Source organism: Mus caroli, unplaced genomic scaffold (assembly GCF_978045245.1).
Source record: "Mus caroli unplaced genomic scaffold, Mus_caroli_1 scaffold_18, whole genome shotgun sequence".
NCBI classification, from domain to species: Eukaryota; Metazoa; Chordata; class Mammalia; order Rodentia; family Muridae; genus Mus; species Mus caroli.
In genome coordinates, this window is record NW_028227273.1 from 86279899 (window position 1) to 86299203 (window position 19305).

The 19305-nt window shown below is 44.6% G+C and overlaps 1 protein-coding gene across 1 annotated transcript in view; it reads left to right on the forward strand.

Moving 5' to 3' along the window:
* The first annotated feature begins 8243 nt into the window (after nucleotides 1-8243).
* Plg (plasminogen) overlaps nucleotides 8244-19305 on the forward strand; it is a 41621-nt gene continuing 30559 nt past the window's right edge. The window contains exons 1-4 of the mRNA XM_021186265.3: nucleotides 8244-8410; nucleotides 11720-11855; nucleotides 14155-14261; nucleotides 18471-18585. Of these exons, the coding sequence (XP_021041924.1) occupies nucleotides 8362-8410; nucleotides 11720-11855; nucleotides 14155-14261; nucleotides 18471-18585 (407 nt within the window). The 5' untranslated portion in view covers nucleotides 8244-8361. The remainder of the gene's footprint in view (nucleotides 8411-11719; nucleotides 11856-14154; nucleotides 14262-18470; nucleotides 18586-19305) is intronic.

Genomic DNA, 19305 nt, shown 5'->3' on the forward strand with positions numbered 1-19305 from the left:
CAAAAAACGGGTATCAGGGCCCCAGGTCTCAGGGCCCCAAAACATGTGGGATCCCGGCAGGCAAAAGGTGGACTCCACAGTCCGCAGGGCAACAGAAGGATCAGCTGGATTGGACCTCCGTGCCACCACCCGATTCATGCTAATGCCCCAAATGGGGGTGCAGCCCATTCCTACTGACTACAAAGGGCCTCTGCCATCTGGAAATGTTGGCCTAATACTGGGCTGGGCCTCCCTTACCTTACAAAGCCTTATTGTTCACCCTGGAGTCGTAAATCAAGATTATGAAGGGGAACTTCAAGTTCTCTGTTCCTGTTCTCAGGATGTCTTTTCTATTTCACAAGGGGATAGAATAGCTCAGTTAATAATTTTGCCAAGCCTACATGGCTGTTTTCCTTCCTCTGGTGTCCCTCGAGCTGCCAGAGGGATTGGTTCTACTGGAAATGATTCTGCTTACTTAATAATGCCTCTTGACTCCAGGCCATCCTTAGAATTAGTTATAGAAGGGAAACAATTTAAAGGGATTTTAGACACAGGAGCAGATAAAAGTATCGTCTCTTCTCACTGGTGGCCAAAAGCCTGGCCCGTTACTCAGTCATCACATTCTTTACGGGGCCTAGGCTATCAGTCCTGCCCCACTATTAGCTCCCGTTCTTTGAGCTGGCAAGCGCCTGAAGGTCAAATGGGACGATTCACTCCCTATGTTTTACCACTCCCAGTAAATCTATGGGGGAGAGACATTTTACAGGCACTGGGAATGACCTTGACTAATGAATACTCGCCACAAGCTGTTCAAATGATGAAGAAAATGGGCTATAAAGAAGGAAGGGGATTAGGGAAAGGAGAGCAGGGTAGACTGCAACCTATCCCTCAAGAAGGTAATAATGGGAGACAAGGTTTGGGTTTTTCCTAGGGGCCGTTGAGGGCTCCATGCCCATACCATGGCTTACAGAGGAAGCTGTATGGGCTCCTCAATGGCCTCTCTCCTCTGAAAAATCAGAAGCAGCCACAAAACTGATTTCTGAACAGCTACGCTTGGATCATTTAGAGCCCTCTACCTCACCCTGGAATACACCTATTTTCGTAATTAAGAAAAAATCTGGCAAATGGCACTTATTACATGATCTTAGAGCAATTAATGCACAAATGTGCCTGTTTGGGCCAGTTCAGCGAGGGCTACCATTGCTTTCTGCCTTACCCCAAAATTGGGAAATTATAATTATAGATATTAAAGATAGTTTTTTCTCTATACCTTTATGCCCTCAAGATAGGCAAAGATTTGCATTTACCATCCCAGCCATTAATCATTTAGAGCCTGATCAAAGATACCAATGGAAGGTCCTACCTCAGGGGATGGCGAATAGCCCCACCATGTGTCAACTGTATGTGCAATTGGCACTTAAGTCAGTTTGAGAGCATTTTCCATCATTACTTGTAATACTTTATATGGATGATATTTTTATTTGCCATAATAATTCACAGTTATTGCAAGATGCATACCCTATATTAATAAAAACGTTAGGGCAATGGGGATTACAGGTGGCCACCGAAAAGGTGCAAGTTGCTCAAATGGGAGCCTTCCTAGGGTCACTCATTTATCCTGACAAAATTGTTCCTCAAAAATTAGAGATTTGCAAAGATCAACTACATACCTTGAATGATTTCCAAAAATTGCTGGGAGATATTAATTGGCTAAGACCATTTTTGAAAATTCCCTCAGTGGAATTAAAGCCCTTATTTGATATATTAGAGGGAGATACCCACATCTCCTCCCACAGAGCACTTACCCCAGCTGCATGTCAAGCTTTACAAACTATAGAAAAGGCCTTACAAGATGCTCAGTTACAACGCATTGACGAGTCGAAGTCATTTGAATTGTGCATATTAAAAACTGCACAGTTACCAACAGCAGTCTTGTGGCAAAATGGACCCTTATTGTGGGTCCACCCTAATGCCTCCCCTGCAAAAATCATTGAGTGGTATCCTAATGCAGTTGCTCAACTTGCACTTCGGGGGATAAAAGCAGCCATTACTCATTTTGGGAAAGAACCTCATATGCTAATTGTGCCTTATACCTCTGCTCAAGTTCAAACCCTGGCAGCAACAACTAATGATTGGGCAGTCTTGGATGCCTCCTATTCAGGACAAACTGATAATCATTATCCAAAACATCCAATTTTACAGTTTGCCTTAAACCAAGTCATAGTGTTTCCAGTAATAACAGCCAAACACCCACTTCCGGATGGGGTAATAGTGTATACAGATGGATCCAAATCTGGCATAGGTGCATATGTAGTAAATGGCCAAGTAACATCTAAACAATATAATGAGACATCACCCCAGGTTGTAGAGTGTTTGGTGGTACTGGAGGTCCTTGAAACTTTTCCGGGACTGCTCAATATTGTATCTGATTCCTTAAATGTGGTTAATGCAGTTAATACGCTTGAAGTTGCTGGTTTAATTAGACCCTCTAGCAAGCTTGTTCACATTTTTCAGCAAATTCAGTCAGCCCTGTTACATAGAAGACATCTTGTTTATATTACTCATGTCAGGGCTCATTCTGGCCTTCCTGACCCCATGTCTCATGGAAATGACTTGGCAGACAAAGCCACTAGAATCGTGGCTGCTGCTCTGTCCTTGCAGGCAGAGGCTGCAAGAGAATTTCATAAATGCTTCCACATGACGGCTGAAACTTTACGCCGCCGTTTCACTTTAACCAGGAAAGAAGCTCGTGACATTGTCACCCAATGTCAAAATTGTTGTCAATTTTTGCCTACTCCTCATGTAGGGGTAAACCCCCGAGGCATCAGGCCATTACAGGTCTGGCAAATGGATGTCACTCATATTTCCTCCTTTGGAAGAAATAAATATTTACATGTTTCCATTGACATCTGCTCCGGTGTAATGTTTGCTACACCTTTAACAGGTGAAAAAGCCTCTCATGTTATACAGCACTGTTTAGAAGCTTGGAGTGCTTGGGGCAAGCCCACACTCCTTAAAACTGATAATGGGTCAGCATATACCTCTGCTAAATTTCAGCAATTTTGTCATCAAATGGATGTCACTCACCTGACTGGCCTTCCTTATAATCCTCAAGGACAAGGCATTGTGGAACGTGCCCACTGTACACTCAAGTCTTATTTTATAAAACAAAAAGGGGGAGTTGATGAGACTCTGCTCTCAGTGCCAAGAGTAGCTGTCTCCCTGGCACTCTTCACACTTAATTTTTTGAATCTTGATGAGCAAGGTCGCTCTGCAGCTGATCGACATAGCTCAGACCCTGATAGACCAAAAGAAATGGTGAAATGGAAGGATGTCTTATCTGGTCTGTGGAAAGGCCCGGATCCTATTTTAATAAGATCCAGGGGAGCTGTTTGTGTTTTTCCACAGAGTGAAGACAACCCATTTTGGCTGCCGGAACGACTCACCCGCAAGATATTCATCAAGGATGGTGCAGAAGATGCAGACCTCCCGAGGACTGCTCCTGATCCTGACAATGCTGAACTTGTCTCAGGTTCCTAGTATGAGGGGCGAACAGAGATGGGCCATTCTCTCGGCTTTCCCTAAACCAATGCCAGTTCGCCATGATGCTATAGTTTTTCCAAAATTCTTTACTACTAATAAAAAACTGGATTTACCATATTTGCCATTTGACCCTTTACGGGTCCCGTTAGGAGAAAATTGTTCCCTCCAAGAACAGGGTTCCCTATGTTTTCAATTATTGCAAAAGGGGGACTGTATTCAGCTCAGTATCTGTATGTTAGGATCATTTTTGGATAGTGGGACTGTAAATTTCACCCAAACCCGAGGAAAAGGAAACAATGATATTATTCATGTTACATGGTTTTGGTGGCAATCGACAATCTGGCTAAATGGTACATTCCTGACTCCCAATTGGAATGAGATGGAGTGTCCTCGTCAACCCAGGATTGCTCCTCATTGTGGTGGAGAGGATGTAGGGGAGTTACCACCATGGTCAGACTGCCAGTCGTCTGTAGCCAGATGGATTGATGAGCACAAATATTTTACCCTCTCCCCCAATATGTTGTTTGGGCCTGAAGAAGAGTTTGTAATGAGAACGGGCCTCTTCTTGCAGGACCGCAGAATGAGCCCTTACCGCAAATGGCTACTTTGTGGGATTAATGGAAACTGTACAGATCTTAATCCCCTTGTTTTCTTAAAAGGAGGTGCTGTAGGAAAGGCCATTTACACTGGTCTCTCCAATTATACCCTGATTGGGGCATATGGACCAACAAAAAAATATATAATTCATACTGAAGAAATCTCTGGTTTAAATAAGACACAGATTAATCCAACCAGCTATATATTGACTCCAGTATGTGTCTATCCTCCCTTTTTGTTTATTTTGTCTAATGATTCATTTGAAAGCTGTGTAAATAATTCCTATTGGATTTCTCAATGTTCGGATGCAACAAAGGACATCCGCGCCATGGTGGCCCGGATCCCACGTTGGATCCCTGTTCTGGTGGAAACACCCTCCACCTTATCCCTGTTTCGACAAAAAAGAGATTTTGGCATTACTGCTGCCGTGATCATAGCAATTTCAGCCAGTGCAGCTCCTGCTACAGCTGCAGGTACGCTATGGCTAGTACGGTCCAAACAGGCACAAAGTTAAATCAGCTTTCAGTCGATCTGACTGATGTCATCAATGTCCAAACTTCTGCTAGTGCCCAGTTGAAGGGAGGGCTGATGATTTTGAATCAGCGCCTTGACCTGTTTGAGGAACAGATAGGCATCCTACACCAGTTGGCCCAGTTGGGTTGTGAAAGAAAATTGGGCGCTCTGTGTATTACCAGTGTCCAATATGAAAATTTTACTCGTGCAGCTAATCTGTCTAGACAGCTCTCCTTGTATCTTGCAGGAAATTGGTCCGAGGGGTTCGATGAGACTCTTGAGGCCCTGAGAGCAGCAGTTTTAAGGATCAACTCAACTCGAGTGGACCTGTCATTGACAGAGGGCCTCTCCTCCTGGATTTCATCTGCATTTTCTTATTTTAAGGAATGGGTGGGGGTAGGTTTATTTGGTACTGCCATCTGCTGTGGACTTGTGTTCATGCTCTAGTGGGTTTGCAAGCTCAGAGCCCAACAAACACATGACAAGGTCGTCATTGCTCAAGCACTTGCGGCCATTGAACAAGGGGCCTCCCCTAAAATCTGGCTATCTATGCTCAAGAATTAGTCGGCATTTGTCATTTTTTGGCTGGCCTCTTTTGTAGAGTTCTCCCTAGGTCATTTAGTAGTTACTGTCACATAGCACTGCAGTATCCAGGGACAGGCAACTTTCCTCATGCACAGATCAACCTAAGACACGGGGCCTGGTGGCGATAGGGTTACCCTATGACGGGAAAGGCTGTGACATTGGAGGAACGACCTAAGACAGGAGCCACAGCGGATGGGCATAATTACACAGACCTAGTCCAGCCTCATTTTAATAAAACAAAAAGGGGGAGATGTGGAGAACCATGCTGTGAGCAATCGCCATTACAAGATGGCGCTGGCTTCTGCTGTGCCCAACTAGTAAACAAGCCTTGTGCGCAGGTGCGAGAGTGAATTCATGCCAAGTCACTGCCTATCTCGGGGCGTAGTAATGAGGTGATGGGTGAGCAACAAATCAGGTGCTGACATGCCACGCTGAGGGCTATATAAGCAGCACCATTTTCCAGGTTCTGGGTCTTCCCTCCTGAAGAAGCAATAAAGCTTTTGCTGCAGAAGAATCCGGTCGTCCGAGTGTGTTTTTGCTGGCGAGAACAATAGCTCGGGACATACAACCTCCCAAGACAGCACCACTAAATGGGGACTAGTGTTTAAAATCGTGAACCTGTGAGGGATGTTTTAAACCTTTAAAATCACCCAAAAACAACAACAACAAAAAAACCCACCACCACCAACAAAAAACAGACAAAAAGTTTTGTAAGCATACAGTTCTGATAACATTCTTATGGTGACTGGTTAAGGAGGAAGGCCAAAATAAGACTTTAAGTGGAAGGCAACTTATAGTGGCATAGCAAAGCCATCATGTATCTGGTGAAATCTGGTTTTATTTTCCCCAAAGTCTTTTGGAAGGAAAAAAAAAATCTGCTTGTTACTGACTTTTTGTATTGCTTCGAATTTATTAAACTGGGCCGGCGGGTTCAAGGAAGGAGAGGTAAGGCCAGTGGTGGGTATGAGGAGAGGAGAAGGCTGGCTGACAAAATATCAGGGTGTGCTCACACTCAGGTGCCCCCATCTGTTTGCTGTGTGGGGCACTCCTGGAGAGACATGACCATTGTTGATTCATTCCCACAGGGCACACATCACAGGCCAAGGAAACCAATTCCAACTGAATCTAGCTGGGAGAACCAATTACCAAAGGTTGCTTCCTCACAGGAACTCCCCTGACGCTCTCACCCCAGGTGCAGGCAGCTCTACCGAGGAGAATCTCCCATGTCATTTCTCTGCTCCTGTAGAACTGAGGGAGGGCCTGGTGCAGCTCGAAGTTGACTGAGCCCCATACATTTGTCAGCTTCCTGAGTCTCACAGACCTGGCTTCCTCAAGGAGGAGTGATGCCTAGCACCGTGACATGCTGCCTACCCCTCCCTTCCCTCTCCTTGCTTGTCTTCCTGGTTTTCCTGCACGGGCTTTATTCTCATGGGATGCTATACAAGCTTCTACCTGAGATCCTGGCACCTGATCCTGTAACTAGTTGTCATGGGAAGGAGTTTGTAGCCAGGGAAGAACGGCGGCTGCTTTGTCTTTATCCCACACCAACAGAGAGGAGTCCATTTCTAAATATTTTCAAATATAAAATGGGAGGCTTTAAAGCGTTTGAGCCTCCAGCCAAGAAAAAGTTCAGACTCTACCATTAAAATTGAGATGATTGGTAGAGAGAGACATGCACCTGTATGTAGTCTTAGCACTCAGGCAGCAGAGACAGGAGGATCACTGTGAATTCCAGGCTAGCCCAGGCTACAGTAGGAGACTATGTCAAAGCAACAAGAACAAATAAACAAAACGATGGTCTTGCAGCTGAATCCCTCCACTTTTGAGGACATTACCATGACACTGCGAGTTCATATGGAGAAGAGATCCACACTGGAGGGGATATTAAGAAAGGACTGGGAAGTGGAAGGTATATGTATGTATATATATATATATATATATATATATATATATATATATACACACACACATACACATATGCATAAATACATATATATGCATATGCATACATATATAATGCAAATACACATTCATATATACACATATATACACATACCTATATGTGTATATGTACAAGTATACAAACATATATACATATATACACACACATATGTATATACCTACATACACATATATATGTATATATCTACATATATACATACATATGTATATTCCTATATATACACATACGTACATACATACACACATATGTGTGTGTGTATCCTCAAAGGCCAGAAGAGGACATTAGATCTCCTGGAGCTGGCGTTATGAGTGACTGTGAGCTGTCTGATGTGGGTGCTGGAACTTGAATTCTGGAGCAGCAGTAAGTGCTTCACTTACCACTGAGTTCTTTTGCCAACCCGAAAACGGATTTCAACATTGCACAGTAGGCTAGTGGTGCCTCTCCATGGTTTGGCCCTTCCCGAGTCTCACTATACAGGTGGGTCAAGGGCTAAAACACACCAGGACAGAGGTTATGTACTGCTTTAGTTTGAAAGCCGCGTGAATATGACAGCGTTGTAAAAATGATATGACTTAGTCAAACTGCTTAGTCAACATCAGGGCTGGGAGAGAGCTGAGGGGTCACCAAAGCCAAACCAAACCAAAACCAACTGCGACTCGCAACATAACAGATGAAAAACAAGCTCATACAGCTTACGCAATACACACACTGAGATATCATGTGTTAGCCCAGGCCCCTCTTCTGAAAATGGGAACAGGGTACAGCCGATTGCCAGTAAGGTCAAACGAGGCTGAGTATGGACCACTTGGCAGAACCTGGCATATGGGAGGCACTCAGCAAAGGAAGAAGAGAGAAAGACATGAGAGGAGACTGGCAACATGGTGGCTTGGGAGAAGGGAGGAGGAAAGAGGGAAGAGGGAGGACGGAGAGGTGTAACAGGGTGTAGGGGTCCAGTGGGGAGGGCCACTGCCATCACTTCCAGCATCTACCACAGGCTCTGCTCAAACATTTTGTAAGCTCCCTGTTCGAGGTAATGTTTGCTCTTTCTGCATACAGTGGCAGGGGCCCCAGAGAATAATTAACCTCATTGGACTACCTTGCTTGTGGATGCCTCTGTTCCCCTTTAAGTCAACACCGGGGACTGGGACACAGTTGTCCAGGTGCTGTTGGCCAGTCCCAACATGGACCACAAGGAAGTACTCCTTCTGTTTCTCTTGCTTCTGAAACCAGGTAAGATTTTGATGCACATGTTTCGTTCCCCTTTTTAAAAATTCTAGCCATCCATTAAAAATAGATTTGCTGTGTCTTTTTGGGCAATTCATTTAAATGAGCTATTGGCTTATGGGACTTTCAGCTCAAAGTGTCAGACTGAGGAGTTCGACATATAAATTCAGTTTCCCTGTGAATACTGTTTGGGTAGGGATGGACAGGCAGAGCAAGCCACCAGTGGCTTTGTAAATCTAAATGAAGGGGGATTTTGGAGGGGTCTGACTAAAGACTCTAAAGGTAGTTAGAGGGTGATGTGGCTCAGTGGTAGAGCCCTTGGCTAGCATATTTGAGGTTCTGGGTTCGGTTCCTGGTGGTGGTAGTTAGTGGGGTTAGATGGTCTGCCTCTTTGCTTGTTTTCAGCGTGACTGACTAGAAACTTTTGTCGAGCCATCCTGTTTCCATTGGGGTCTTCTGTTTGGCTGGAGGAAGGCTTTGCATGGGTACACATCTGCCTCTGATGCTTCCGTGAGTCACATAGGTCCATTTTAAAGCGACATGTATTTGCAGTAATTAAACAAATACCTATTTAGAGGTCAGGGTTCCTAGACACATTTTGTGTGTGTGTGTAGAAACTAGCATTGGGGACACTATAAGCTTAGGGGTCACTCTGAAGCAGCTTCTCTGTAGTAGGACCAACATGTATCTCTGGCAATTGAGGGGCATTCCTTCATAAGGTCTTTGTCAAAGTACTTATTGTCATTATCTACAGAAATGGCTTGACTTTCATTTCCTATTGCACAGAAATAGCCTGGGAGAGGATAAAAACGCTTCTTCCACAGCTGTGTACAAACTACTGATTTTTTTTTTGAGATAAAGTCATATTATATAGTCCTGACCAGCCTGAAACTTGCTATGTAGACCAGGCTAGCCTTTAACTCTCAGAAGCCCACTTCTGCTTCCCAAGTGCTAGGATAAAAAGTGTCATCCATCAAGCTCAGCAGAGATTTAATTTTGCACACTCAAGTACACACACACATACATACACATGCACACACACACACACATACACACACACACACTATAGTAATGAAAAAAGCCTCTTTGCTTTGATGGTAATACACATCTATATTTAATCTGTTACAAAGAAATAATTTTCCTACTAAAAGATTTGTTTCAAGTCTCCTTATCAATATACTATATTAAACTTTATTTTCTACAAGAGCCCTGGAGGTAAACAGAAGAGATAAAGATTTGGAGAAAAATTTCAAATACAAAAGGAAAGATTCAGTTCCTCTTGGGGACATGTCTTTGGAGTGGCAGCTCCTTGGGTGGATCTCAGCGGCTGTCTACCAATAAACATGACACAAAACTGATGGTCCAAACAGGAGGGCTCTCTCCTCTCCACTGTCATCCGAGACCTTCCTTGGCACACTCCCCGAGAACTCTTTGCACAGGTTAGCCCAACTCTGTCTAGACACACTGTGCGGAATGACTGTATGTCTTCCAAATCACATGCAGCTCTACAGGTCCCCAAAGCTTGGGTCTTCTCAAGGTGGGAGTTTGAATTGGAATAGAACAGAAGCCTAAAATGTTCCATTTCTCCATAATCTCTTATGCCCATAGCAAGCGCTCTGACAGTGTAAAAGGCATTAGCCAACTCCACACTCTTTACCCAGCTCTCCAGTTTGGAGCATTGAGAAGGGATGGAGTCACCAGAGAGGGAGAGGGTAGGCTTTCAAAGATGAGTCTGTGTTTACCGATTGTCTTCTCAAGTGTTCCTGCTTCCGATCCTGGTCACTTGTTAACTTGCTGGATCTGGCTTCGATTTCCCTCTAGAGGCCAAGGTTGCCATGTTGCCCAATTCCATGAAGACTTTGCTATGTTCATGAGCCTCTTTGTCCTCTCACCCCTATGGAAACCATGAGTATTTACACAAAAGAGTAGTGCAGGGCTTCAGGCTTGGAGCAGAGTTGTCTAAGCTTAAGCCAGCATTTTTGCACCTTAGCTCAGGGGACACCTGGCAGCTGGGACCACATTCTATGGGGACAAGAGGGAAACCAAGCAACCCTGTCTCAGACTGCATCTCACACAAAAATCAAATCATGGTAGCACACACATGTAATTCTGCGCTAGGGAGGCTGAAGAAGGAGGATTGCTTGAGTGCCAGACCAGGTAGAAAGACTTTGTCTCAACAACAACAACAACAACAACAACAACAAACAGTGAAGCCAGTATTTGTACCAGGCTCTACTTTTTTGTTTGTTTGTTTGTTTTTGTTTTCAAGACAGGGTTTCTCTGTATAGCCCTGGATGTCCTGGAACTCACTTTGTAGACCAGGCTGGCCTTGAACTCAGAAATCCGCCTGCCTCTGCCTCCCGAATGCTGGAATTAAAGGTGTTCGCCACCACGCCTGGCTTCCAGGCTCTACTTTTTAATAACTTTCTCTGAAATGCCAGATGCTTTCATCATCATCAAAAAAAAAAAGTATATGTCGTTGAAAAGCATATATCATTGACAGTCGATCAACAGCATCCCATGCTGTGTTCTCTCCTGGAAGATCAAATGAATAACATCAACCAACCAGACCCCCAGAGCTCCCAGGGACTAAGCCACCAACCAAGGAGTACACATGGCTCCAGCTGCATATGCAGCAGAGGACAGCATTGTCAGGCATCAATGGGTGGAGAGGTCTTTGGTCCTATGCCGGCTAGATAGATGCCCCAGTGTAGGGGAATTGAGGGTGGGGAGGCAGGAGTGGTGGGTGGGTAGAGGAACATTCTCATAGAAGCAGGGGAGGTGAGGGGGGAGAGAAGGAGTGGGATAGGGGTTTCTGGGAGGAGGGGAAACCAGATAAGGGGGTAATATTTGAAATGTAAATAAATTTAAAAAGAAAAAGAAAAAAGAAAATCAAGTCGCTACTCTGGGGCCTCACTGCCTTATCACAGGGCAAGCAATAGCGAGCAGAGTAATTTACTCTAAAGTTTTGCTCTTATATGGTAATAGAGAGGTGGCTGCATGGGCCTCAGTTACTAATCTGCCAGTCTAGCTGTACTTTCAATCTATCACAAACTACTGGGACTGCTTATCTGAGTAAGGAGTCCTTCTTTTTCCCCTACCATAATGCATTCAGCCACACAATAACAGCTAGTGTTCTTTGATTGGTAAAAAGCAAATAATTTAAAAAGCCATGAAATATGCACATGCATGTGCTTTTACATACATACATACACACACACACACACACACACACACACACACACACACGCACGCACCACGTGATAATGAACGATGTCCTTATCTGACTTGCTCAGTTTTCCACTTTTGTTGCAGGACAAGGGGACTCGCTGGATGGCTACGTAAGCACACAAGGGGCTTCACTGTTCAGTCTCACCAAGAAGCAGCTCGCAGCAGGAGGCATAGCGGACTGTTTGGCCAAATGTGAAGGGGAAACAGACTTTGTCTGCAGGTATCATGGGTGCCAATGTCTCAGGCCACTTGAGGCTCTGACTCAAGAGAAAGGAGGGCTGCAGTGATGAAAAGCCTTTGTCTTTGTATCTCTAGGGACTGGAGTTCCATCTTTAGAGAACACATAGAGTTGAAAGAGGACCACAACGGTGTCCTCTGACCTCAATGTACATGCACTGGTACATATGTGCCTGTGCTTACAATACATACATACAGTAACAATAATTTAAAAAAATCAAAATTAAATTAAAATGGAAATTTAAAAAATCAAGGTAAAGATGGTTTACAGGGCTGGGGTTTGCTTATGATACCCGTGGACCATAGAACAAGGCCTTGTGAAGATTTATTAGTGTTCCCTTTAAAAAAAAATCGGGCTGGTGAGATGGCTCAGTGGGTAAGAGCACCCAACTGCTCTTCCGAAGGTCCAGAGTTCAAATCCCAGCAACCACATGGTGGCTCACAACCATCTGTAATGAAATCTGACTCCCTCTTCTGGAGTGTCTGAAGACAGCTACAATGTACTTACATATAATAAATAAATAAATCTTTAAAAAAAAATCTCTGACAAGGGGGTAGAAAGATGGCTCTGCTTGTAAAACACTTGCATTGCAAACGGGTTTGGGACCCGGGTTTGATTCCCAGCACAAATGTGAAAGCAACAGGAAGTGTCTGTTGTCATAGCACTGTGGAGGCAGAGCAAGCAGATCCCTGCAGCTCATTGGCTACCCAATCCAGCCAATGGGAGAGCTCCAGGTCCAATGAAAGACCCTGTATAAAAAACACAATGGGAGAGAGACTGAGGAAGACACCCGAGGCTCACATCTGGCCTACACACACACACACAGCGGTGGGGCAGGAGCATTAGCAACCCTTGCTGTGGGCTATAGTTGCAGACGTCAGCAGTAACTACTTACTACAGACCACATGAAGAAAACTGAAAACATTCCCTAAAGTCTTGGGGAGCAAAGAGTTACACCTACACAGTCTGGTGTCTGTCCTTCTGTATTTACACAGCAGTCAAAGGAACCAATGATCCTGTAAAAGAATAAGACAGCTATTGTGAGGCACTGCTCAGTGCATTTTCTGTAGAGATTCAGAGGCACAAAGCACTGGGAAGAGTTGAGGGAGTTAAGAAAGTGTCAGGCATTCTGGGTGAGCTAGGCAGAGGGATTTTTGACAAGGCTGCAGGAACATGGAGAGGCACTCCAGAAAGGGAGAGGGGCCAGAGATGGCCTGTGGTAGGATCACAAGACTTCAGGCAGGAGATCTGGCCTGAAAGATGGCTGCCATTGCCAAGCCGAGCCTCTATTGCAGGGAAGAGAGGTTAGAAGTTTACCCTGTTTTCTGTGGCTATACCAGAATTCCTAAGACTTGGCGATTTATAAAAGAAAGAAGTTTGTCAAATGCATGGTGGTTCTGGAAGCTGAAGTCTAAGGCCAGGCAGCTATAGCCTCCAGGCTTTAGCCAGTTGGGACAAAGCAGGAAAATAGAAGAAAGAACAACAGGCAGGTACTGTGCAGAGGGCAGGAGCAGCCATGTTGTTTATAAAGCTGGCAGTAAACAGCTCAGCCCTGCAGGGCTGAGTTCTCACTGCCTGGATGACTGAGCCATCCTTTCAGGACCTTAGTCCTCAACTGCATCAGCTCCTGAAGGCTCAGCAGCTCCCAGAACTGTTAGAGTGGAGAGCAGGGGGTACTCTGAACTTGACTGGAAACGAACTACAGGAGAGGTGAGAGGGGCGAAGCAGAACACAGAGGCAAGGACTTGATGGGAAAATTAAAAGTTTGGAAGCCCCATATTCAGAACATCTCAGAAAGAGCTCAACACACAGAGCAAGGCTTCTCCCCCCACAAAATTGAATGCCTGCCACTTGGGAAAGAGGCAGTCAGACACAGTGGCACCTTTCTGTAATTCCAGTACTATGGAGGCCGAGGCAGGAGGATTGAGAATTCGAGGCTGGCCTGGGCTATACAAAAGTATCAGGCCCACTAGGTACTCTGCCTCTAAAAGAAAGAAGGAAAGGAGGGAAGGAGGGAAGGAGGGAGAGAAGGAGAAAAGAAGGGAGGGCATACAGAGGAGAGAGAAGGAAGAAAGGAGCACAGAAACATCACAGTGATTGAACCCAATTGGCAAGGGAGAGTGTGGACGTTTTAGAATATGAATGTGATTGTCATGCTGACACACTTGTCCTTAGGACTGTCTTGCACACACGCTGTGACAGAATTGACCAGAGGCAACCATTCAGAGCTCCAGGATCCAGCAAGAGACACACTCATTAGTGTCTTCCCCCTCTCCTGCAGGTCATTCCAGTACCACAGCAAAGAGCAGCAATGCGTGATCATGGCGGAGAACAGCAAGACTTCCTCCATCATCCGGATGAGAGACGTCATCTTATTTGAAAAGAGAGGTCCGTCCATGTCCCCCATCTCCTCCCCCTTTCCTTTTTTTTTTTAATATTTTTTATTAGGTACCCCTTTCCTTTTCTATATCCTCAATTTATGAGACCAGAGAGCATCACAGAGACACTGAGTTCTGAGTTAAGATGGGATTGGCTATTTGGCCAGTGCTGACCTGAGCCTGTTTCTGCACAGGAATGAGATTTACACAATCATTTCTATATTTGGCCTGAGAAAGAGGAGACTTGGTTTTGCTTGGAAGGGGAGAAAAGGAGTCTAAATGCTCCTTACAATGCTGGCATCTACTTTATAGGGTGACCATGCCCCTGGGCTCTTACTTTGAACTAACCCCAGGCACAATAGACACCGATATTTTCAACCCTCAGTAACATTTAGATAAGAACAAAACTTCTTACTTCTGTTTAATTTTCCACTTCTTTGTTGTTCAAGGGCTATATTTTCCTCACTTTAGATTTTGAAGATACATAAATAAAAGTTGATTTCTTTTCCAGATTCCATTATAACAGGCCAGAAATCCCATCCTTTAGGGCCTGAGGTGGCCTGGACTCCAAAGGAGTGTCTTTTAGAAGGTCCCAAATCTTATTAGGCGTGTATGACTATTTATGACATTTTAAAAGCCTCTTCTGTGTGGCTGGGTCGTGCAATAAGAGCATTGATAGGAACAAATCAGCTCTCCAAATATTTTGTACTGGAGTGCTGAAGAAATATCTGACTCCATGTGCTCTTAGTAATGTCTCACACAAAACCACAATGGTTAACCTCTTCCTTTAAGTTGAGATTATTTCCGCAGTCGATCCCCCTTCCTAATGACTTAAATGAGAGTTGTCCCTGGTATCTCCTTCCTTGCCTCCATGTATCTTTAAGTCTTGAGATTCAAGTGTGAAGTAAATCTAACTTTCATGTGAAGCTTTCAGTTCTTAAATCATAGGAAGGGTAGGATACATAGGGTTGCCTACCATTGCCCAGGTTTTTATAGGAAAGGGGACGGAATGGGATTCTTTTGATGCGCTGCTAACATTTAAATACGACACCTGTAAAACATTAACCAGGAGCAACAGGAGGGCTGAGTTGCAAGGCTGAAGTCTGAAGTTTGAAGGCTGGTTTTGCTTGTTTTCAGTGGATCAAAAGGTTATATACACCATGCTGGGTACAAACAAACAAGAGAGGAGAAAAGTCAAAAGTCGGTTAGTGAACAGTCCTAGTTTCTCTACTGTGAATCTGGACTGGTTGCTAATTTGTCAGCCAGGATTTTGCTAGGACCCACCAACCAGTATCAGGTGACATTATGCACCCTACATGACACTATCTCCACCGCCACCCCTAGAACCAAGCTACCATCTTGGCTGGCTGGCTGGGGCCTTTGCTGTCACTGGTACCTTGATTGTAGCTGTACATGTGACTGCTAAGAAATGGAGCTTCCTAGCTTAAAACTATTCCTGGTATAATTAGAATAAAATTCAGCCAGTAATCTTAATTCTTGGGAGGCTGAGGCAGAAGAATGGAATATTTGAGGCCAGCCTGAGCTATAAGGCAATAACTTGTCTAGAAAAAAAATCCATTATATAATTTTATATATTTATTGGATACATTGTAATAATTCAAGCTGTGTGTGTGTGTGTGTTCTAATCAGAGTGGTTAAAATGACATCTCCTTAAACATGTGTGTTAGGAAACTTAAGATCTTCTCTTCCATCTCTTTTAAAAATATAATACACAATTATAAGGTATAGTCACCCTGCTGTAACAGAGCACTGTTTTTCAGAAGTTTCCCATGACCCTGGTTCCCCCTTTCTCGATGTACTACAAGTTTCTACCTTTGATGCTTATGTGAGGTTACCACTCCTGGTAGGGAGCTTCCCAAGGAGGCTGGAGTGGGCCTTTGGTTTATGGTGTTGTAAAGTTGCTCGTTTGCTGGTGTTTGTTAGAAATAGTTCCTGGAGGTCGAAGAACTAAAAACTAGGCCTCAGTGAGGGAATCTTAACAGCACAAATACGCTGGAAACATTATCGTGTGCTTTTATCGAAAACCCCAGCTGGCTTGTGATGGAGAGCAGAGAGCTTTTGCTTGGGATTTGGGGCCCCACTGGGGCTTCTCTGCACTGGGCTTCAGTGTATCATTTCCAACACCAGTCTCCTCATCTTGGCAGTCTTGGTAGCACACTGATTCTGCAATGCCTTAGATCTTTATGACTCGCCTCCCCCAACCCCTAAGCTCATGCAGTCAGTTACATGAGTATGCTGTCCACATTGAATCCCACAAAAATTTAAAAATAATTCAACTCTTAAAAGTATTCAGCTTGGGGCTGAGAGGATGGCTCGGTCTGTAAAGTACCCGAAGCTCAAGCCTAGGGAATCTAAGTTCGGGTCTCCAGAACCTGCATAAAATGTTGAGAGTGGTGTGTGGCTGTGATCCTGGTGCCAGCTGGGAGCAGAGACTGGTAAATATCTAAAGCTCATTGGCCAACCAGTCTAGCCAAATCAATCAGCTACAGGCTTACTAAGAGACCCTCGTAGGGCGTGAACAAGACACCTGTTACCAACGTCTGGCTTCCAGGTGCGCTCACAAATACATGTGCACCCCCCCTAATAACGAGTAACATACTATACACACACACACACACACACACACACACACACACACACACACCACAAACACACACATAAAAACATCTTCAACAGGCTGGTCATGGTGGCACACACATTTAATCACAGCACTCAGGAGGCAAAGGCAGGTGGATTTCTGTGAATTCAGGTTCTGCCTGGTCTACATGGAGAAGCCCAGGCTATTCAATGCTACATGGTGAAACCCTGTCACAAACCAATGAACAAAAAGATATTCAGCCGGGCGTGGTGGCGCACGCCTTTAATCCCAGCACTCGGGAGGCAGAGGCAGGCAGATTTCTGAGTTCAAGGCCAGCCTGGTCTACAAAGTGAGTTCCAGGACAGCCAGGGCTATACAGAGAAACCCTGTCTCGAAAAACCAAAAAAAAAAAAAAAGATATTCAACTCAATCAAAAAATATGAACTATGAGCACTGCTCTTTCCACATTCATATCTTAGCTTTGCTTATTACAAAGCATCACCAAATGGAATAATTAGACATTAATACAAATGATGCCTGGGACCTTTTACTACCGCTTGTTGGGGACAGAAGAGGGTGTGCACTGGGGACCTCCCACTTAGGGGTGACCTGTCGATTGAAAACCACAGTGGGCATTTGGGTGTGTTTCTGAGACAGGATGGAACTCACTGGACAGCTAGTGACTTGGTAAGTGGAGGCTGGTTGGGAATGTCTATTGTAAACACTTTGATCATCCTCATTTCAATGTACTTTGTATATTGAGAGCTGTATAAAAAAGGAAACACTCGGACTGGATGGGCTCTCCTGGGCCTCTGAGTAGCCTACTCTCCCCTCTGTCTGAACAACTGTCTCCCTTCTCTCTCTGTCTCTGTCTGACCACTATGTCTCTGACACTCGACACTGTGATGTCATCCCATTACAAACTGTTTCTCTTAATTCCTTTTGTCACTGCCCTGACTCTGCTAAGATTTATGCTCCAGGAAAGTGGGCCTGGACCTGTTTTGTGTTCTCCTGTGGTCCAACCCTGGCATGGACTAGGCACAGAAGACCCGAGGGAAGAACTTTTGGATAAACACATCTGTTCTAGTTTCATTCTGATGCTGTAATAAAATGGAATCAACTTAGAGCAGCCAAGGGATTGTTTGGGTTCACAATGAATTAATTCTAGGTCAGAGTCCATTACTGAGGGGAGGCCAAGGCAGGAACTAGAACAGCCAGCTGCATCACACCCTCAGTCAAGAGCAGAGATATAATATGCACCACCTTGCTTGCCTGCTGCCTGTGCTCAGCCAGCTCACTTCACCCTCAGAGAGTTCGGGGACAAGCCCATGGAATGGTGCTGTCTTTCCACCTCATTTAACTCAGTAAAGAAATCCTCCCACAGGCCAAGGTGATCTAGACAATTCCTCTATCAGCATCCTTTCCAGAAGATTCTAGGTGTGTCATGGCAACAGTCAAAACTATCACAGGGTCAACTCCAGACAGCATGTGCAGCTGGCCTTCAGAGGGCAGAAAGGCAGGGCTTGGTTAGAGGTCTTTCCTGTGTTGGAACTGTGCCAGGCACACCTTCTTCCAGAGGTTGTTTGCTGGACTCTGAACCTCTGTGTGTGTCTCTTGCAGTGTATCTGTCAGAATGTAAGACCGGCATTGGCAACGGCTACAGAGGAACCATGTCCAAGACAAAGAGTGGTGTTACCTGTCAAAAGTGGGGTGCCACATTCCCCCACGTACCCAAGTAAGCCCTGCTATTTCATGTTGGTGTTCACGAGTGCATTCAGAACAATTCCACTGTTTCCAAATTAAACCTGTCTATTAGTGTGAGCAGAGAACCTTTTGATGTGGATTCTGAGCAGCTGAATATTTACAACACAGAAGGAGTAAAATGGCTGGTTTCTATTAATCTTATTATATAATATCCTAGAAGTCCTAAAACATAGAAGGAGGCACGTCAAGAGAAACTTTCGACTGAATTTTAGGCTGCCCTAGTTTTCATTCTGTTGTTGTGATAAAAATACCATGGCAAAAAGGTAACTCGGGGAGAAAGGGAGTTTACTTTAGATGCAATTACAAATTACAGTCCATCATTATGGAAAAGTTACAGCCGCAAAAGCTTGACACTGCCAGTGACAGCAGAGCTACAGTCAAGAACAGAGAAATAAGCGCATGCATACTTACTGGTGCTCAGTTCCTTCTCTGTACTTATACACTTCAGGATCTCCTACCTGGGGAATGGCAACGCCCAGAGTGGGCTGGATCTTCCCACTTATATTAATGTAATAAGACAATACTCTCACAGGCCTGCATACAGGTGTTGAGAGATTTTTCTCATTGAGATTCTTTTCTCGAGTGAGTCTAGTTCATGTCAAGTTGACAATCACACCAACTATAACAGAGACCAAGTATCATGAAATGATGCCTGTTTAGAAATGGGTGTGTTTCAGTTAAATGTTATGTT